The sequence below is a fragment of the Cervus canadensis genome, chromosome 1 (assembly GCF_019320065.1).
Source record: "Cervus canadensis isolate Bull #8, Minnesota chromosome 1, ASM1932006v1, whole genome shotgun sequence".
Classification (NCBI taxonomy): Eukaryota; Metazoa; Chordata; class Mammalia; order Artiodactyla; family Cervidae; genus Cervus; species Cervus canadensis.
Window position 1 is genome coordinate 24,357,732 of NC_057386.1, and position 20,711 is coordinate 24,378,442.

Sequence of the window (20,711 nt, forward strand, 5' to 3'; positions counted from 1 at the left end):
TTTTTTAAAATATATACATTTTATTGAAGTATAGTTGACTTACAGTGTTTCAGGTGCTCAGCAAGGTGATTCAGTTATACAATTTATATTATAGTTATATAATTTATATTATTTTTGAAATTATTTTCCATCATGGGTTATTATAAGATATTGACTATAGTTCCCTGCGCTATACAGTAAATCTTTGTTGCTTGTTGCATATCTATTTTTTAATTAGAAATCTAGCATACTGTTCATACTAAGTCAAACAAGTGGAATCAAAATGTCATAATTTTTTTAGTTAGGCAAAAATTAGTAAGTTTCCTAAAATATATATATCTTACATATATATGCATAAAAAAGCTTTTCTGCTACACTTGTGACGGCCCACACCCTGTCTCTGGAGTGCGCTTCTCTCTGTGTCTGAATAAATCCACTTCTTACCTGTCACTTTGTCTCTCACTGAATTCTTTCTGCGATGAAACATCAAGAACCCGAGCTTCATTAGGTCCTGAAACCAAGTACCATGGGTTTTGGCTGGGTTTGAGTCCCAGCCACGTGGGTTCAAGTCCCAAGCAGGGTTTGGCTGTGTTCTGCCTGCAACGCAGGAGCTACAGGAGACACAGTTTCCATCCCTGGGTCAGGAAGATTCCGCTGGAGAAGGGCAAGGCAACCCACTCCAGTATTCTTGCCTGGAGAATCCCATGGACAGAGGAGCCTATCCTGGGCTACAGGACAGGGGATCTCAAAGAGTCGGATGCAACTGAAGCGATTTAGGACTTGGAAGAGCATACATACAGGTATTTTCATTCACCCAGCCAGTCTATGCCTTTTAGTTGGTGTGCTTAATCTATTTACATTTAAGGCAATTACCGATAAGTATGATCCTATTACCATTTTCTTAATTGTTTTGGGGTTATTTTCTGTAGGTCTTTTCCTACTCTTGTGTTTCCCGCCTAGAGAAGTTCCTTTAGCATTTGTTGTAAAGCTGATTTGTTGGTGCTGAATTCTCTTAACTTTTGCTTGTCTGGAAAGCTTTTATTTCTCCGTCAAATCTGAAGGAGAGTCTTGCTGGGTAGAGTATTCTTGGTTGTAGTTTCTTCCCTTTCATCACTTTAAATATGTCATGCCATTCCCTTCTGGTTTGCAGAGTTTCTGTTGAGAAATCAGCTGATAGCCTGATGGGAGTTCCCTTGTATGTTATTTACCATTTTTCCTTTGTTGCTTTTAATATTTTGTCTTTAATTTTTGTCAGTTTGATTACTATGTATCTCAGTGTGTTCCTCCTTGGGTTTATCCTTCCTGGGACTCTCTGTGCTGCCTTGGACTTGGTTGACTATTTCCTTTCCCGTGCTTGGGAAGTTTTCAGCCATTATCTCTCTCTCTCTTTTTTTTCCAGCTATTATCTCTTCAAATATTTGCCCAGGTCCTTTCTTTCTCTCTTCTCTTTCTATGATCCTATAATGTGAATGCATTTAATGTTGTCCCAGAGGTCTCTTAGGCGGTCTTCATTTCTTTTCATTCTTTTTTCTATATTCTGTCCTGTGGCAGAGATTTCCACCATTCTGCCCTCCAGGTCATTTATTTGTTCTTCTGCTTCAGTTATTCTGCTATTGATTCCTTCTAGTGTATTATTCATCTCTGTTTGCTTGTTCTTTTCTCCTTCTAAGTCTTTGGCAAACATTTCTTGCATCTTGTCAATCTTTGCTTTCATTCTTTTCCCGAGATCTTGGATCATCTTCTCTATCTTTAGTCTGAATTGTTTTTCTGAAAGGTTGCCTATCCCCACTTCATTTAGTTGTTTTTCTGGGAATTTATCTTGTCCCTTCCTCTAGGTCATAACTTTCTGCTTTTTCATTGTGAATAACTTTCTGTAACATGGTTTGTTTTAGCTGCTGTGAGACTGTGCTGCTTCTTGTTTCTTCTGTCTGCCCTCTGATGGATGAGACTGAGGCTTGTGTGAGCTTCCTGATGGGAGGGACTAGCAGTGGAAAAACTGCTCTGGTGGGCAGGGCCTTGCCCAGTAAAGCTTTAATCCAATTATCTGCTGATGGGTGGGGTTGCACTCCCTCCCTCGTAGTTGTTTGGCCTGAGGTGACCTAGTTCTCCAGTCTGTGGGCTCTATGGTAGGGTTAATGGCAAACCCAAGAGGGTTTATGCCAAGAGGGACCGTCCAGTGCCCCCTTCCCTGTGGTGAGCCCCTGCCAACCCATGCCTCCACAGGAGGCCCTCCAACACCAGCAGGTAGTTTTGGTTCAGTCTCCTATGGGATCACTGCTCCTCTTCTCTGGGTCTTGGTGCACAAAAAATTTTGTTTGTGCCCTCCAAGACTGGAGTCTCTGTTTCCCTCAGTCCTCTGAAAGGCCTATAATCAAATGCCACTGGCCCTCAAGGCCAGATCCCTGGGGATCCCCAGTCCCTTTGTCGGATCCCCAGGCTGGGAAACCTGACATGGGGTTCAGAACCTTCACAGTAGTGCAAGAACTTCTTTGGTATTACTGTTCTCCAATCTGTGAGTCACCCACCTGGCGGGTATGGGATTTGATTTGATCATGATTGTGCCCTTCCCACCATCTTGCTGTGGCTTCTTCTTTGTCTTTGCATGTGAGTTATCTTCTTTTGGGTTCCAGTGTCCTCCTGTCAATGGTTGTTCAACTGCTAGTTGCAATTTTGGTGCTCTTGCAGGAGGAGATGAGCGTACGTCCTTCTACTCTGCCATCTTGAACTGGATGCATGGCTATGTTTTTAAAAAGTCATTATTTTTCAAAAATTCCTCTTGAAAAATTGACAGAGGAAATTAATTGGGAAGCGTATACATAAAATGAGATCGGCCGTGGGTTGATCATGGTTGAAGCTCGGTGATAGATATAAGGAGGTTCGTTATATTATTCTGTATATTTTAGTTTTATTTAAAATTTTCCAAAATAGGTTTAAAGATCTTGTGATTGCTCTCACTACCCCTAGGCCTCAAAGGATAGAGGTGCTGAGTATTATAGCAGCAGATTGCAATCTGGACAGCCCTGAGATGGGGAGGTCCTCTGTGGGCCAGTGGAGACTTTCAGGGCACTTTCAGCTGGCTCCTGGCCCAGTCCCTGGTTCCCCTGGTTTTGGGAAAAGAGAGAAGGATCAATAAGAAGGGCTGGCCTCAGTGAGCCTGGTGGCACTGGCTTCGGGCAATGCCACCTTAAGACAACTGAGGGTGTTATTGGGTGGCTCTAAAAATAGTAGGAGAAGCTGCAGCCAGGAAGGGAGGGAGTCACATGTTGCCACTGAGGGGTTGAGGCCTGGGCAACTAGCCAGGTTCTGGCACCTCTGCCTGCTCCCCCAGAGCTCTCTTTCTTCTGCCTCTTTCCTTCCTCTTGCCCTTCATCTTTGAGAAGGCAGAGAGGTACCAAAGTGACTCTGAAACATTCCCTGCCCGGTCTGACAGCCTGAGTGGACACTCACTGTGGAATCTGTGGCTATCCCGGGACAGGTGGGACGGTCACGTGGGAGAGATGGAAGGGACAAGGACTGGGTGACCTGCCCATCAGTTACCTCCGTCTGTGGGCCAGCACCCTCCCCCTCAGGCTAACCCAGGGAAGATCCCAGATGTCCTTGTCTGGGGCATCTGCTTGGGGGTTCGGTGGCACAGGCCCAGGGATGCAAAGATCATAAGATCCCATTCCACCCACAACGCTGTGTGGTTGGGTTGTGCTCAGCCTGGGGCAGGATGGAGGGCAAAAAGGCTTTAGAGTGGACAGGGGGCCTGTGCTGCAGCTTGAAAAGTGAGTGGAAGTTTGCTGGTAGGATGAGGGCAGAAAGGGAACTCAGGCAGAGGGAACAGCTTATGCAGAGGGGTATAGACAGAGTGAGGTGGGGCAGAAGCCTGCGGTAGTGTGTGTGTTTGGTGGGGGTAGTGAAGAGAGGCGGGCATTCTAGATAGCATGGCCAGGTACGGGCAGGGCCTGCAGGCCATCAGCTGCTGGGGAGCTCAGGGCAATGGGAGTCATTAGGGTTTTAAGAGGGGAATCAAGGCAGTTAAGTTTGGTGATCTAGAAAATACACTCTGGGCCCTGGAAGGGGATGATTGGAGGGATCTTGTCATGTGAAGACCGGGTCTACCCTAGATTTAGCGCCCGCTCTGGGTGGGGATGGGGAGGACCCTGTTGGCTGAATCCGGGCCCAGCTGCTCTGGGACACCTGCCCAGACCTCTCTCCGCCTCCCCACCATCCCCGCTCCTGTCTCTGTCACTCACAGGGAGGGCCAGGCTGGGGCAGCCATGGCAGCAGCACTAATCTGGATTTCTCTCCTTGTGGGTAAGTTGGGGGTCTTCCTCAGGGGAGAGGCCCAGGTTGAGGGGGTGAGAAGTTCCTCAGGGTAGGAGTTGGTCATTGGGGTGAGGCAGGGGCCAGAGGACTCTGGGGTATAAATTCTACAGTCTGTGGGGTTCTCGGAAACTGGGGCTGGGAGCTGAGGTGTGTAGGGGTGCTGGGAACTCTGAGGGGTGGGGTGTCAGGCTGGGCCTTAACCACACAGGCCCAGAGCGCTGGGGCCCTTTAATGAGCTGGCTGGGCTGGCTTCTTTCTGGGTCCAGGCTAAATTTGGCCCTGGGAAGGTGTAAGGGCTGCTGGGGCAGATCCTTTCCCTGGGCCTCCGGGTTCAGGCTTCCCTTTGCTCAGCTCCTAGTGGACTCTGGTGTGGACCCTATTCCCCCTGCATTTTAGGAGAGGCCCTAGAGTGGCTAACAGCCTCCTCCAAGGGGTCCTTCCCGCTCCCTCCCTTCTTCCCTTCCTCTCTAGTCTCCCAGATAGTCAGCTTGGAATTCTTTTCTAACTTCCCTTACACACACACACACCCCACAACCCTCTCATTCAGACATTAATCCTTGCCCATTGTGACTCTCACTGGGGGCCTAAAATGAGGAGTGAGGAGCTTCCATGAATCCAAACCAAACTAAGGTCTGGGTCTCATCACTGATGACAGTGTATGGCACAGTCAGGGCCCCACCCAGCCTTCCTGGGAGCCAGCAAAGCTGTCCCTTTCCTCTCACACATTTCTCTGGTCTCTCAGGGCCACCAAGGACTGGGTGGAAAGGGGACCTGATTCCCCGGCTGGGACTGAGTCTGGGCCGTTGTGTTTGGGGTCGTGGCTCCCCACAGGTCTCCTGGAAGGGTTGGGGGGCACTGAGGCCCAGCAGACCACCCTGCATCCACTTGTGGGCCGCGTCTTTGTACACACCCTGGACCACGAAAGCTTCCCGCACCTTCCTGAGCACGTCTTCCGTGAGAGGGGTCTGAGGGGCACTGGGGTGGGCTGGGGGGTGCCTGGCCCAGGGCTGGGGAAGGCTGCTGTCATGTCTCCAATCCCCTCTCCTCCCCTCCGCCAGCTGTCCCAGCCCCCGTCCCTATCACCTACCACGCCCACCTCCAGGGACACCCAGACCTGCCTCGGTGGCTCCGCTATACCCAGCGCAGCCCCTACCAGCCTGGCTTCCTCTATGGCACCGCCACCCCAGAAGATCGTGGACGCCAGGTCATTGAGGTACCAGCAGGGGCCCCAGTTGGCTGTGTCGCATTCAGCAGGGGCCCAGGGTTCACTCATTTACGTGAATCACGCACCTCTGATTTGGTGTGCTCGCTCAGAGTTCTCTCACCAGGCCCAGCGGCATCACGTTTGTCTCCTAACCAACCTCTCAGCCCCGCTTCCCCATCCTCCAGGTCACAGCCTACAATCGGGACAGCTTCGACACCACCCAGCAGATGCTGGTGCTGTTGATTGGGGACCCAGAAGGTACCACCAGCCCTGTCCCATCCCTCCCCCACCATGCCAGTCTTGGGGGAATCTCCCCTGGAAGGGGTTGTAGAAGCAACTAGTGGGGGGCAGGGCACCCTGAAAACACTGGAATTGTGTTCTCGGCTGCTCTGCTGACAGGCGAGTAGTTGAGGCTGTGGGTGCCGGGGAAGGGTGTTTGAGGCCTGTGATATATGAGGTATTAGGCAGAAGGAAGGGATTTGAGGGGTTATGGGGAGGAGCTTAGATGGGGGGAGGCTTGGGAAGGATCCATGCCGGGCTGGGGGTTGGGTACAATCTGACATGCCCACCTGGCCCTCCCAGGCCCCCTGCTGCCCTACCAGGCTGAGTTCCTGGTGCGCAGCCATGATGTGGAGGAAGTGCTGCCCTCGACACCTGCCAGCCGTTTCCTCACAGCCTTGGGGGGCCTCTGGGAGCCAGGGGAACTCCAGCTGCTCAACATCACCTCTGCCTTGGACCGTGGGGGCCGAGTCCCCCTTCCTATTGAGGGCCGCAAGGAAGGGTAGGTATGCAGCCCAGGAGGGCTTCCTGGAGGAGGGAGCAGCTTGCCCTTTGTCTAGGTGGTGGGCATAGAACATAGGTCTCCCTAACTTCCAAGTGGGGCTTTATCCATTGTCTTGCATGCTCACCATGCCCGTCTTTACCTCCCAGCGTCATGTCACTGTCCAATTCTTCTGGTCATTCCATCTTCCTCTTGCCTTTCCAGGGCCCAAACCCTAGTTACCCTGAACTTTGCACTTCCTGGTACCCATAGGACACAAAAGATTTATCCATTAAAGGACATTGCTGGGAGGACAAGGTCCCCAGAAGACTGGGGTGCTCTGTATACTCTCTCCATAATCCCAGATCTCAGGATGGCCATAACCCCCAAATCTCCAGTGCTCAGTGACACCCTCAATTACCTAATAGTGGTTTCTATCTGGGCCCAGGGTATACATCAAGGTGGGCTCTGCTTCACCCTTCTCCACCTGCCTGAAGATGGTGGCATCCCCCGACAGCCACGCGCGCTGTGCCCAGGGCCAGCCTCCACTACTGTCCTGCTATGACACCTTGGCACCTCACTTCCGGGTCGACTGGTGCAATGTGTCCTTGGTGAGGAGGGCTCTGGGATTGGGGGGTGGGACATGGCCCCCATCACGGTCTCCTCCAGCCTCACCTTCCCATCCCATCTCTGGACATGGCCCCCATCACGGTCTCCTCCAGCCTCACCTTCCCATCCCATCTCTGTTACTCCAATTATCTCTACTGTTTCCCAGTCTCTGTCTGTCTGTCTGTCTGTCTGTCTGTCTCTCTCACACACACACACACACCACACACACACACACACACACACACACACACACACACACACACACACACAGCCTGATGTTCCACTTTCTCCCACAAGAGGGCAATAGAGTCCATAATCCAGACAAAAGGATCGCCAGCTCCTGGAGCCCCAGCTGTGCCCAACTCAACAGCTCCAATAGTCACTCCCATAGAGTGGTGCCAAGCTTCTTTCTCCACCTAGGGTTTCTGTGTGACAGCTGTTTACTTTACTTTCCTCTAAGGTGTCACTTAGCAAATTATCTTGAAACATGGACTAGATAGCTCACCCCTATGTTATAAACCAAAGATGCTCACTTTCTGCTCTTTGGGATACGGAGCTGAGGTGTCTAGGGTCCCTAGAGATCCTGTTCCCAGGGCTAGCAACCCTTTCTGTGACTTGGCCAATAGCACAGCCAGAAACTGGTAATCAATATTCTTGATCACTTGCTATGGGTAAGGCATTATGTATCCGTGTGTTTTATCCTCGCAACCACCCAGGAGACAGGTACCACCATTAGCATCCCACTTTTACAGATGAGGAAATCGAGGCACCTAGAGGCAAACCATCGCAGCACAGAAGTTTTCTGAAACAGGATTCAAACCTGAGGACTGTACTCTGCCCGTTGTATGGTCCTGCCTCTCCTAGAATTTTTTCCTGGTTTCTAGACCGGTGCTTGTCCTGTTCAGTTACATGAGCTGGGAGAGGCGAGGCAGGAGGAATCCCCACCGCTTCCTCGAGGAGAACTCCTGCTCTGTGCCCTGGGGGTCTCTGTCTAGCCATCCACTCCTGGATCAACCCTCGGCTTCCTGAGCAGGTGGACAAGTCAGTGCCAGAGCCTGCAGACGAGGTACCGGCCCCAGGTGATGGGATCCTGGAGCACGACCCGTTCTTCTGCCCACCCACCGAGGCCACAGCCCGAGACTTCCTGACCGACGCCCTCGTCACCCTCCTGGTGCCCCTTCTGGTGGCCCTGCTGCTGACCCTGCTGCTGGCCTACGTCATGTGCTGCCGGCGGGAGGGACGGTGAGTATGGGGGCAGAGGGCAGGGAGGGCACCGAGGCTGGTGCTCACATTGTAGGCTGCTTGTGGTACATGTGCTGCCTGGGGACCCAGATCCCTCCGAGAGTGGAATCCTCAGCCAGGAAAACAGCGGGGGCCCCTTGCGTGGCTGCACCTGGAGGATTGTGGATAATAGCTAATCCTCACCCTTGTTTTTCCACAGGCTGAAGAGAGACCTGGCCACCTCTGAGTGAGTAGGGGAAGTCTGGGGGCTGGGTGGGAGCCCCCCTCTGGACTATTAAGCTGGACCCTCCAACCTCCATGGGCAGCAGACAAATCCCAGATAATGGGGCCACACTTGGTCTATGCGCTCCAATCCTGGGCTGGCTGGGGGCTGGGTCCCACCTATTCTGGCTTGGCTTTCTCGTTTTCTGGTCTCCACGGAAGAGTCTAATGTGGGACAGGAGAGGGGATCTAGCCAGGCTTTAGGGATCTGCTGCCACCTTCGGGCAAAGGGTTTGAGAAGCAACTTACAAGGCTTCCAGTGTGTGCATCAGCACACACACACACACACACACACACGCACGCACACTTCACTGTGAGTCAGACACTTAGGTTGCAGGCTCTGTTCTGCTGCATAATTCCTGTGACCCTTTCTGTGTTCAGTTTCTTCACCTCCAAGATAATGCGATTGGACTAGCTAATACCTGGATGCTTTCTTCTCCAGCCCTTCCCACACCCCAGGGTTTCCCCCACCCCTGGCCTTACCTTTCCTGTGTACCCCCAGACCTCTTCCTCTCCCACTCCCTTGAACCCCAAAGATTCCAGGAGGCAGGTGTGAAATAAGTTAGGCTCCTTTTATTCTCACTGCACTGAGCCTGTGGCGGGCCTGGCACCCCTGCCTGCTTGCCCAACCTTCCTGGTTAACTGCGGCGGCATCTGGCCGCCCTGCGAACGCCCCTGATGGGTTGCTTGTGCCCCTGTTTGGAGCCCATGAGCAACCGGCGCTGCCCAGATCGGCGCTGCCCAGACTGCTGCCGCCGCTGCCGCCGTCTCTTGGCCTTGAGCTTAAACTTGGAGGCATGATTCTTGCCCATGAGGAAGGAGCCTGCGGCCCCCTTGCCTGTCACCTGCTTGAGCATGCCCTTGTCCACCAGCCCCTTGAGCACTCGCTTGAAGCGCCAGGCGTTGCGGGTCATGTTGTAGCCTCTGGTGGCAACAGCCTTCTTCAGGGCGGCCAGGGACACGCGCTTGCCTGCCCCCTTGTCTGCCACGAACCCCAGGATCACCTTGGATATGCTGGGCTTCCGGTGGGGGTTGGGGCTGGTGCGGCGCCGAGTCTCGCTCTTGCTCGGGAGTCCAGATGAGCTGGCCTGCAGGCCTGCACCCAGGGCAGTGTTGGAGGCCAAAGGCCCAGATGGGGGTGGCAGCGAAGTGTCTTTCTGCATCTCTTCCTGGGGTGGGTGAAGGGAGCTGGGTGCAAGGACCTCCAGGATGGCGGCTGGAAGTCTCTCCTGGGTTACTCCTTGGTGGGGGAGGTGCGCCCCAGTTCCTGGTTCCCTCAGAAGCTTCCTGTAGGGCTCTGGCCTGAGCCTTGCCCTGGGTGGCCAGAAGGAGGACCAAGGATGATCACCTACGCTGGCCTTGGCAGACTGGTGCCTGAGGTGCAGGGGGTGGTGAGGTTATCTCTGTAGTGACCTCAGGGGGACATTGTGAGGCCACCAGAATCCTGTGAGGGTCACAGTGGACCCATTGTTCCCCCTAGGTGGGGCAGATGGGAGATACCAGAGTGTGGGCATCTGACATGCCAGGTAGCCTGGAAAGAAGGGCTGTGGCTGAGTGAGTCAGGCGGATGGACCTATGTGGTGTGTATATGCTCACCAGCTGATTTTAGGGTGCCCAAGACCCCAGTTTTAAACCCATCATTTTGACCCCACCATCTCAATTCATTAGGTTGAAGAACACCAAACTTTAGAATCAGTATTATACCTACATTTCTGAGTTTTTATGGGGAATAAATTTCCCAGCGTGAACAGAAATGTAATTCTTTGATCTATCTAACTCAATTTAATTCCTTGATCAACTTTTTTTTAACAAAGTAATAAAATGGATTTCCTTCTTTTCTGTTTTCATGTTTATTTGGCAGAATTTTTTCCCTATTGGGATCAGTGATTTTCTATGTAAGTTTTGGATTTTCCTTATTTTTTTTTTTTGGCCTGTGCCAAATTTGACCAATTCTATCATCTGCCATTGAGAATATTCTCTTCTGACCAGTTACTTTCCACCATGTCCAGCTTTCCTGTGTCAGTTTTCTAGCTCTGCTGGTGTCAGGAAAATAGGCTTCCTCCATCAATTTTGAGTCAATAACCAATTTTACCATGTGTGTGTGATATTAGCCCTTGCTGGTGTGGATTTTGTGTTGATTTATTTCTACAAAGTCCAATTTTCTTTTCTTTATTCATTTTTCTTTTTGCTTGTTCAAGGAAATTGAAATTATCCAAAATAGTGAATCTGCTGTCTGTTTTTCACCTGCATCAGATTTTATTGTTCAGAACATCCTCCAGCCCAACGACCCTCTCCTGTGAGCTGTGTGCCAGAGGCAGGGCTCAAGGGGCTGTGTGTGTGTGTGTGTGTGTGTGTGTGTGTGTGTGAATGCCTGCCTGTTCATTTTTTCTGCCCAAGTGCTGGTGTGGAAAGATTGTGGGGGAGGGCACTGTGGCTCTGACTTCTGCTCCTGCTCTGGAAAACATGTCCCTGGACCATTTTTCCACCTGTGTGTGTTGCCAGAGTAATGAGACCCAGATGTGGGGTTAGGGGTGGGGAGGGGGCCCATCGACCAAGGCCTCCCCCACTCGAGATCATTACCTGCCTGGCTGCCTCCACTTCCATACTCTTCTTGCTCCCTTCCCGTCTCAGCCTCCCTTTGCCTGGGAATGGAAAATTGTGTTTTGGACAACTCTGCTTGCCAAATTCCAGACTCAATAGCTCATTTTGACCCTCCTCTCGCCTTAAGAGGGTGGCTCCACCTCCTTCCGCTGGCCAGAAAGTGCTTGGTTCTATTCTTTCTGGGGAGGAGGGTGGCCCATTCAGCAGGAAGCTAGAATATCTTTCCTTTAGTCTTATCTCTCAGACTCCAGTCGGAGTCTGTGTCCACTACTTGAGATGAGGATATAGATGGGAATCATTTTCCCCTCCTGGATTTGATCAGTAATCTAATGGTAAGAAGGATGGCTTCCACCCTGCCTGGGGCCGCCGCCCCTTTAAGAAAACCAGTTCTTATTGTCTGTCTGACCCGGCAACCAGGGAGTCTGTGAAAAGCCCACGAGTGTGGGTGGGTTCATGCCAAAGGGCTTGGAAATGTCCTTCTACTGAAGGCCAAGTTCATCAGTGGACCTACTATAATAATACCAGTGATAATAATAGCAACAGAAGACTCCCTATAATAATAGCTATCTTTGGCTGCATGCTGACCAGTAGATGTAAATGTTTTTCTTGCATTAATTCATTTAATTCATACAACAGCTTTATTACAGTTGAGGAAATGGTGGCAGAGAGGTCAAATAACTCACACAGGATAGCACAACCAGTAAGCAGAGGAACTCACATTCAGGCCCAAAGCAAGTCCTCAAGCTTAACCACTGTGCTACCCTGTTTCTCAAAATGAATTAAAGTTGCTTCTGGACAGCAGAAAACAAGCCCATGAGAATGTCAGATGAGGAGGCTCAGCCTTCCTAGAGGAAACTGGATCTAGAGCTCAGGAGGGACTTGCTAATGGGTGTGGCGGTCAGTTCATTCAGCCCCTCCTAGGATTTCTGGCCCGGTGAGGATGGAGCCTGGTTCCAGCCTCAAGGCGATAGGTCTGAAACGCAGACAGGAAGTAAGACTTAGCGTCTGAGCTAAGCAATGCTGGGGGCAGTGTGGGGCAGGGTGGGAGAGGGTCAAGGTTTGAGGATCCGAAACAGAAGCAGTCAAAGTCCGCCAGGAAAAGAGCTTGGGCAAAAGCTAGGAAAAGGTGGAGGAGGTAGGTTTGCCAGACTAAAATGAAGATGATGGGGAAGGGAGAGAGTATTAGAAATGGAAACTGATTGCTGGAAGGGATCCAGGGGATCATCAGAATATAAAAACCATACAGAGCCTAGCAAACAGTGGCCTCTGAATATACATGCCACTGTGGGTATCTTTTCATGACTTAATATCTCAGGCACTCACCATGTGCCAAGCACTTTTCTAAACACCCAACCTGTATTTTCTCATTTAAACTCCATAGCAATCCTAGGAAGTAGGTTCTTTCATTATCCTCATTTTACAGTTGAGGAAACTGAAGCATAGAGTGGTTAAGCAACTTGCAAAGGATACGCAGGTTTGAACCCAGGATGTCTGCACCCAGAGCCTATGCCTCATTCCCTGGATACTGAGCTGGCACTGAAGAACTTCCTGTTTGTCCTCCTCCACCTATCGTGTATGTGTCCCCCTCCTGTGCCCCTAGCATCCAGATGGTCCACCATTGCACCATCCGTGGGAACACAGAGGAGCTGCGACAGATGGCATCTAGCCGAGAGGTGCCCAGGCCGCTCTCTACCCTGCCTATGTTCAATGTGCGCACAGGCGAGCGGCTGCCCCCGCGAGTGGACAGCGCTCAGGTGCCCCTTATATTGGACCAGCGCTGAGGGCCGGCCCAGGTGGGTCCAGCTGGGCAGGGCCAGCCTCTTTCTGGGAATAATGTGGCTTCCATCTCAAGGCTGTCACGGGGGTTTGGGGAATGGGAAGGGGCACACAGACCTGTCTGCCCCCCAGGGTAGCGGTGGGAAGGTGTTCAGCAGTGCCAGGGGTGTGGCCCCAGTGCCAAGCACTCACAGTCTGAGGGTCAGGGTGGGGAAAGCGGGAGAACTGGGGCCTGGTTCTCACGAACTCCCACTCTCTCTTCTCTTTGCTGCTCCCATTCCAGCCCTGGCCTTGTCCTCCCTTCTCTCCCCACTCACAGAGCAGCCATGACCGTGACCACATCCTTCTTCCTGACTCCAGTTCTTGGCCCTCTGGACCCCAGGCATGGAGGATGGCGTGGGGTGAGGGTGTCTGGGATCAGGACCCCCAGAATAAATACCTGCCGCTCTGCTCATCGATTGCTGTGCTTTCGTCTCAGAAGCCTCCTTGCCAGCCCTCACTGCTTCTGCTTCCCTTTCTGCCTTGTGGACACCCTCAGAGGTAGCCTGGGGCTGCCGCCTGACCTCGGAACTCTTGGCATTTTTACATTTCTCAAATTCTCTGTAAGTAAGAGGGAAGGACCTGCATATGCAGCCTTGATATTGATCCTCACCTGAACCCAATAGTTAGGGACAATTGGATCATTATCCCCATTTAACAGACAGAGAGAGAGAGTGACTTACCCACGGTCACAGAGCAGGCAAGTGGCGGAGCTTGGATTCAGATCTGTTGTGTCCACCTCTACCCTGCCTTTTGGAGGGCTGAGAGGTTCTGGAAGCAGGAGATCTGGGCTCTTACCCATTCAGATCCCCTGGAGGGAGGCCCCTTTATAAGTCATAACCTAGATATGGAGAGGGGGTTAGGGTGCAGGACTCTTAATGCCCTGGATCAGTGACCCCTCTCGGTGGGCTCCTCAGGACACTGCACAGCCTGGATCCCTGGAGCTTGATGTCACCAGCCTAGCTTGGTCCCTGTGTGAGCCCCGGAGAGCATGGCTGACCAGGAAGCAGCCGCAGCTTGTTCTTCCCAGGTGACTGGAAGCAAAGCAGACCAGGTCCGCTCCCGCCCTGCCACCAGAGCCACACCCAGTCTCACATCTGATGCCCCCTTGGGAGAGCAGGCCGGAGATGGCCTCAGAGGGGACCCGGTTAAAGAGGGGGAGGGAGGAGCAGAGTCTTTTGGCTCAGGGCCCTGGCCAAGGGGGCAACTCTGAGACAATCCAGATAAGGGGAAGCTCTGCCACTCTGAGGCTTCTACACCCCTTTCTGAGCTTCTCACACTAGGCCTGGGCCCCATCCACTATCCTGTAGCTGATGTTCAATCACCCCTTCTCTGTGGGTGTGTATGTGTGTGTATATTTATATATGTGTGTGTTATGTTTGTATTGTATGTATGTATGTTTGTGTGTATATGTATGTGTGTTATGTGTGTAATATATGTGTGTTATGTGTATTGTATGTATATTTGTGTATGTATATGCATGTGTGTTATATGTGTGTTGTATGTATGCATGTATGTGTGTATATGTATGTGTGTGTTATGTGTGTAATATATGTGTTATGTGTATTGTATGTGTGTGTGTATGTTTGTGTGTGTGTTATGTGTGTATTGTATGTAAATATGTTTGTGTGTATATGTATGCATGTGTGCATGTGTTATATATGTGTGTTATGTATGTAGTGTGTGTGTGTGTGTGTGTGTGCGTGTAGGGGGCAGGTGGGGGGGACGCATGGGACTGTTCTCTCACCTGGACGCGAGAGCCCAGCCTGGGGCTGAGGGGAAGCGGAACCAGCTGAGGCAGCCCCAGTCTAACAGTGGTGCCCCCAGGGCCACTGAGGAGGGCTGAGTTTCTGAACACTGCATCCCACTTTTCAGGAATGTATAGGCAAAGGGGTCATGGGGGCCCCAAGTTGCTCCTGGACTCCCCTCCCCTTTCTCTCACTTCCCAGAATCCCCACCTTGAAAACATATCCTGAATTCATTCACTTCTCACAGCTTCCACAATGACTTTCCCAGGCCAGCTCCAGGATCTGGCTCCTGGACCCCCACAGCAGCCTCCCTGTAGCCTCCCTGCCTCCTCCCTGCCCCTTCTGTCTTACCTCCAGTACTAGTCAGGCCAGTTCTTTAAAAGGAAACATCAAGGAGTCTCGCCCCTCTGCTGTCCACTCTCCATTGCCTTCCCGTGACAGCAAGGGGAAAACCCAAAGTCTTGGCCAGGCTTAGAGACCCCGTGTATGCTTCTGACCTCATCATCCTAGCTCCCCATGCTTGCCTGCTCCAGCCACACTGCCTCCTAACACACCCGTTTCAGTGCCCTAGCCCCTGCTCTTCCCTCTGTTGGGACCCCCAGTCTCCTGTGTCCACAAAACTTCCCCTTAGTGCAGTCATTCTGCCTCTGGGCAAATGGCAGGTCTCTAGAGAAGCCTTCCCCCTGCTCAGAGAGTGCTCTTCACCATAGGATGTGCCCTGTATGAGCACCTTGTTGGGGTGGACTTTGGCCCTGGGCTAAGCTCCAGGAGGGCAAGATTCTGTGCTCCCCCAGGGACAGTGCCTGCACACAGCGGGCGCCCAGGAAAGTCGTGTGAAAGAATGTGTGAAGGGAAGCCATCAGGTCCCGGCTGCTCAGAGTTCTTGAGTAGGTTGCTCCTCTCTGGGCAAAGAGGGTGAGTTGAGCAAGGCCACTGCTAGAGCTTTTACCATTATCTTGTGGTTGCCCCACTTCCCTGCTGGCCACCCCACACCCATTGGTTAGTTAATCCCAGAAGCATCCATGGAGGCAGGAAGAGGCACCAAGCCTCTTGAATATATGTGCTCAATAAACTCAAGGGCTCTTTAGGTAACAACCCCCAATCACATGGACTCTGACTTTTTCATTCGCAATTTCCTCCTTTCCCCGGGGGCCCCTCATCTGGCTGAAACCCGGAGCTGCACAGAATCTGCTCTGATTGGAGGCTCTGCGCAGTCAGCCTGCGGTCTGGGATGGTTCCTCCCTGCTCCCTGTCCGCCCCCAACCCCTGTGAGGAGGAGGCTGCCCTCTCACCCTGGACCCGTGCGCTTTTCCTGTTCCACCCGGATGGGAGAGTCTGAGACCAGCCCCATACTTCCCTCTGCCTTGGGATCTTGGCAGTGCCTCCCTCCCAGCTCAGCTACCAGGAGCACACGGGATCCTGGCTGCTGGCCGAGGAGGAAGTGGCCCAGACACGACTAGGGGGATAGCGTGACTGCGGAGGACAGCGAGCTGTGTCTGGACGCAGACGCACGCGAGCCCCACTGCCCTGGCACTCAGCACCCTTTTACATATGCTCGGAGGGGCAAGATTCCACCTGGCAGTCACACCTCAGCCCCTCACCACCAAGGACAAATAGCTGCTCCTCCCTGAGATTCTATCTCACTCCCTCCCTCATTTCCTCTAGCTCCATACCCACACTGCCCACAGGACTCCACGTCTCCACCTTCACCCCAAACACAGCTCTCACATATGACCTGACTCTAGACGGTTCCTCACCACCTGTCAAACTGGTGAGGACCCTCTGCCAGCTGTAAGGACCCAGGAACCCCTAAGCTGGCCTCAGCCCCTGCACACACACTTCTTCCTTATTCTGGAGACATGTTCATATCTACACATGCACGCTCACACCTACGCCCATTTTATAGCGACTCCCTTGGTGTATCTGCTGGGATTTGGAGCCAGAGTGAGCAGGGTTCCCATCATGGCTCAGTTTACTCACAGACATCAATTATAACTGTCCTGGGGGCTTTTGTGAGAGTTTGGGAGAACTAGGCAAGTGCCTGGCATCTGGCAGCTCCCAAGAATGAAAAGTTTATTACATACAAGTACTCCCATGATCACCCCAGAACCAGAGGTCTGTGAGGTCTCCTTGTCCCCTAAAATCCGAAATGGCTCAATTTCCATTCTACGAAGAGTTCAAGCTGTGAATTGGGGAGGAGCCTGAAACTCGCCTGCTCCTAGGCTCTGGCTTGCTGTCTGGTCCAATCCTGAGCTGTCTGCTCAGGCAGCTGCTGGCCACCTGTGGCCACTGAACACTTGAAATGTGGCTTCCAAACGGAGATGTGCTGCAGATGGACTCATGAAATGATAATATTTGGGGATATACTGGGTTAAATAAAATATCTTATTAAAATTAACATTCCCTGTTTCTTTTTGTATGTTTAACACGGCTGCTAGAAAATGAAAAATTACACGTGTGGCTCACTTTTTACTTGCATTGGGCAGTGCTGGTTTCACGGTCCTACCTGTATCTCAAGTCCAGATTGACCCAAACCGAAACCAGAACTCAGCTGCTTTCCAGAACACCTGCTCCTTCCAGGCCTCTACGTGCATCAGTTTTCAGTTTTCGGGAGCCTTGAGGAGAGGGAGCAGTTTGCCTCACAGCAGTGAAGTCACCTAGCATTGAATATGTGGTGGCGTTCTTGTTCTAAAACGTGCTCTGGTCTCCACCCTACCCCATCTTCCTTTTCTCCACTGCTGTCTTATGCAGAGAAAACCCCAGTCTCTCCATCACCCATGTGCACCGGACTCACCTCCTTCCAGGCTTTGCCACGCACGTCCCCTGCAAAGCACTGGATTCTCCGTGAGTGTAAGGGCCTGATCATCCTCTGAGACAAAAGCCTTCCTTCTTCCAGGGTTTTGCCTCCTGGTCCACGGACATCTCTCAGCCCTCACACCTGGAAGGGGATGCAGAGACAGCTGCTCACCCGCACTAAAGCCTCAGCAGCCCTGGACTTCAGGATGGTGGCCTCCCTGCCCCCAGCTTCTCCTCATTCCCCCCACACTCCTCCCTGCTCTATCATCTCCCTTCCATCCTCATCACACAGACAAGCTCTCCTATGCCCTCTGTCATGTCTGTGCACCCATGTCCCATGTGTGCAGACCCCCCCCCTCACTGTCCCTCACACACCCACACTGGTGCAGGATCCCTTAGAACATCGAAGCATTTGGTCCTAGGTCAGTGGGTACTTTCTCATTCACCCAGGGATGACTGTGGGAACCCACCTCACTCCCTCTCTTCCAGTGGGTGGTCTTGCTTTCAGAGCCCCATGCTTGCTCCAGCAGCCCCGAGATCAGCTCCACGTGGCCCTGTGGGTGCCTGGCCTGAGGCTCCCATGCTCAGCCTGGAAGCCCTTCTCAACATCACCCAGCTCTGTCTTAGAGGCACCTGGGGAGCTGAGAGTTAAAGAGCCAGGAAAAAAAGAGGGAAAATCTGCCATGTTTCAGTTATAGAAAGTCCTGCCAGGAGATGGGTTCGAGCCACGAAAAGGTCCAAGGATTCTGAGAGAAAGCAAAAAGTGAAAAATCCAAAGGTAGCCTCCTCTCTTTCTAGAATCTTCAGTCTAGATTTGATTGAAAAATCAGTTGCAGGAACATGACCCATTCCCTCACCGAAAAGCAAAAGTGAGTCCATGGAGCAGCAGGCGGAAAGGGCTGCGGTGCCTCCACGCGTGCGGGCAGCAGGTCTCGGGGAGCAGCTCTGGACAGCTGTATTTAGGCAGCTGTGATGTCAGCAGCGAGGAGGGCTTGAATTTGGAATGTAGTACAATGGCCCCTTTGTCCCCCTCCCCGCCTGTCCGCGTGCACACTGGAACCACAGTCTGGCTCCAACGCACGTGACACCGGCAGGACTGCACAGCGGGGCTCTGTCACCATCACAGCCCTGACCAGCGAGGGTGTCACCTCGCATGCCCTCACTCATGCCCTCATGCATGCATGTGCACATTGCAAGCACACACACGTGCCCACGTGTAGATCCGCGCACGTGTAGTGAGAGGCATAGTCCCCCCGCTTTGTGTAGAACTGTGTTGCTCAGCTCAGTAGCCACCAGCCATAGGTAGCTATTAAAGTTAATCACAATAAAATGAAAAAGGAGTCCTTTGGCAGCATGTCCTCAGGTCAAGCGCTCCACAGCCACAGCGGCTAGCGGCTACCACATTGGTAGACAGAGAACATGTTTCTCATTGCAGCAAGCCCAGGCCCAGAACCTCTCATTGCTAGTTGCTTGCATGTGGATCTGTATGTGCTCTTCCTCTCACACTTGCTCACTCTTATTGGCAGTGATGCTCACACGCCACACGCTCTCCTAAAAAGGCCGCCTCTAGAGCTCACCTTCTCTTTCTTTAGTCTCCCCGGCATCTAGGCCCTGACCTGCACCCAGCATTGCAGTACCTGGCCTCCAGCCTGCCTTGGCCAGCTCCCCTTGACCTGGAGAGAATAACAGGGTTAGAACATGACAGCATGACAGCGGCAGCAAGTCTGGTTTGAGGCTGAGCTGAATTCCGCAGACATGGAGAGCTTTGGAAGCTCCAGTCAAACTCAGCTTGAGTTGGGCAGGAGAATGAGGGGACAATGAGACATTTGAAATATAAGAAAGATCTAGAAGTTAAGAAGCGTGGTGCAATTGCTGGTGTGACAAGTGTCACACAAGCAGGGGAGGAGACAGTGAGAAGGAACAGGTGGGTAATGATCAGGTAAAGCCTTGGATGCCAGGCTTGGGTAGATTCTGGATCCCCTGTGGGGGCAGATGGAGATGGGACCAAGATGGCCAAGGGCGCCAAGGAGCAGGAGGTCCAGGTGGATGGGTTGCTGAGGCTGGTGTCGGGTCTGCATCACTAATCATTCACTGGATTGATCAGAGGATCATCGGGTAACTTGAGATAATTTGCATATTGAATAAACCTTTGTTCAAAGCCACAATCTTTTGTCCTCTTTAAGCTAATTCTAGTACTCCACTACCCTGAAGGTGAGAGAAGTGCTAATGATGAATTATTAAAGGCCATAGTTAACCGCCATGACTATTTAATGACAGCCAAGGCAGACAATGGACTCTAAGGACTTGTCCACCTCTCTGTGGACCTGAAGGAGGGATGCGGGCCTTTCCTGCCCAAAGGTTTATGCCCTAAGACCTTGCAGGGGGCAGGGGTAGGGGGGTTTGCGGGACAGGGTCGCTGTCAACATCTCCCCATCTCTAGGTCTCTGGGGGCCTGGTCTGCGTCAGAGCTCTGACTCCCTGGATCTGCTGTGTCCCCACAGACTGCACACTGCTGTCCCTCTTCCCTGAGATTGGGGAATCTGGCCAGTCACCTTCCCGGTGGGGGCCTCGGGCTCTCAGGCCAGCAGGAGGGGCAGGCAGAGGGTGAGGAAAGGGGAAGGTGGGGAGAAGAAGGTGGAAGAGGAAGCAAGAATTTTTAAAAGTGAGAAAGAACGAGCAGGAGGCAGGAGCTGGTCAAAGTGAACTTCCCAGGCCAGGGGCCAAGTTCTGGGGACTTAGAAGACTAAGAGAGATCTAGGACATGCCCAGCTGGTCAGGAAGGCCTATTGCCTTCTGGTAGCTCTGGGAAAGGACCTGGGCTGCAGCTCTCCAAGGCCCAGGGTTCTCCCCTTTCCTCCCGGGGAACCCAGAAGAAGGAGCAGGAGGCACTCCTTCCTTTAGGTGTCCTCTGGCCCTCAGGGCAGCCTCAACAACCCCTTCACATTCAGTACTGCGGGATGCTCCCTTGGAGGAGCTCAGAGAGAGCAAGAAGGGAGAAGAGGCCAGATGACTCTCTGCGTTTGCCCAGGGAGACTCCCAGTTTCTCCTCTCTGCCCCACCTCCCTCCCTCAACCATGGGCCTCCCAGTGCCCAACCCCTGCTGAGAAAGTGCTACCAAAGACCCCAACCCTGCAGGATGCCCCCACCAATGGAAGGGGGCAGAAAGAGTTAATGACACTGATGAGCGTGGGCATGGGCCTGAGGTTTGGTCAGAGCAGGGCTGCATGGAAGTGTGTGTGTGTGTGTGTGTGTGTGTGTGTGTCTGCACAAAAGGGTTGCTTGTCTGGCATTGGAAGGGACAAGAGGGTATGGGAGACACACAAGGAAGACGGCAGGATAAAACAGAAAGGGTATAGGCCTAGGAAAGTCAAGAGGGAGGGAGAGG

General features: G+C 52.4%; 2 protein-coding genes across 8 annotated transcripts; one reads left to right on the forward strand and one right to left on the reverse strand.

The window, feature by feature from the left end:
* The first annotated feature begins 4,219 nt into the window (after positions 1-4,219).
* On the forward strand, positions 4,220-13,201 carry SGCA (sarcoglycan alpha). Of its 3 annotated transcripts, none has more exons than XM_043471236.1 (10): positions 4,220-4,278; positions 5,122-5,253; positions 5,349-5,503; positions 5,680-5,752; positions 6,077-6,275; positions 6,703-6,865; positions 7,897-8,105; positions 8,305-8,331; positions 12,568-12,760; positions 13,027-13,201. In XM_043471236.1, exons 1-9 carry the CDS (start codon positions 4,242-4,244, stop codon positions 12,746-12,748), a joined length of 1,176 nt encoding a protein of 391 aa, XP_043327171.1. In that variant the 5' UTR covers positions 4,220-4,241; the 3' UTR covers positions 12,749-12,760; positions 13,027-13,201. The 3 variants fall into 3 exon arrangements, with proteins under 3 accessions (XP_043327171.1, XP_043327172.1, XP_043327173.1); XM_043471237.1 differs by having other exon boundaries at positions 13,063-13,201; XM_043471238.1 differs by having other exon boundaries at positions 5,122-5,244.
* On the reverse strand, positions 8,920-17,458 carry LOC122443248 (spermatid-specific linker histone H1-like protein). 5 transcript variants are annotated; one of them, XM_043471240.1, is made up of 3 exons: positions 17,325-17,458; positions 10,947-11,008; positions 8,920-9,680 (listed from the first exon to the last, which is right to left on the reverse strand). In XM_043471240.1, the coding sequence occupies exon 3, from the start codon at positions 9,527-9,529 to the stop codon at positions 9,005-9,007; it is 525 nt and encodes a 174-aa protein (XP_043327175.1). In that variant the 5' UTR covers positions 9,530-9,680; positions 10,947-11,008; positions 17,325-17,458; the 3' UTR covers positions 8,920-9,004. The 5 variants fall into 5 exon arrangements, 4 of the variants coding, with proteins under 4 accessions (XP_043327175.1, XP_043327174.1, XP_043327176.1 ...); XM_043471239.1 differs by lacking the exon at positions 10,947-11,008 and adding an exon at positions 13,466-13,623 and having other exon boundaries at positions 17,325-17,389; XM_043471241.1 differs by lacking the exon at positions 17,325-17,458 and adding an exon at positions 13,466-13,515.
* Between the last annotated feature and the right edge of the window lie 3,253 nt (positions 17,459-20,711).

Bases quoted from the DNA above. Each gene is read 5' to 3' on its own strand.
- SGCA (XM_043471236.1), top strand. From the start codon at position 4,242: ATGGCAGCAGCACTAATCTGGATTTCTCTCCTTGTGG. The intron at 4,279-5,121 runs GTAAGTTGGGGG...GGCTCCCCACAG, and splicing joins CTGGATTTCTCTCCTTGTGG to GTCTCCTGGAAGGGTTGGGG. The intron at 5,254-5,348 runs GTCTGAGGGGCA...CCCCTCCGCCAG, and splicing joins GCACGTCTTCCGTGAGAGGG to CTGTCCCAGCCCCCGTCCCT.
- LOC122443248 (XM_043471239.1), bottom strand. From the start codon at position 13,584: ATGGGTAAGAGCCCAGATCTCCTGCTTCCAGAACCTCTCAGCCCTCCA. The intron at 9,681-13,465 runs GTAAGTCACTCT...CTGGCCACCCAG, and splicing joins TGCCTGCTCTGTGACCGTGG to GGCAAGGCTCAGGCCAGAGC.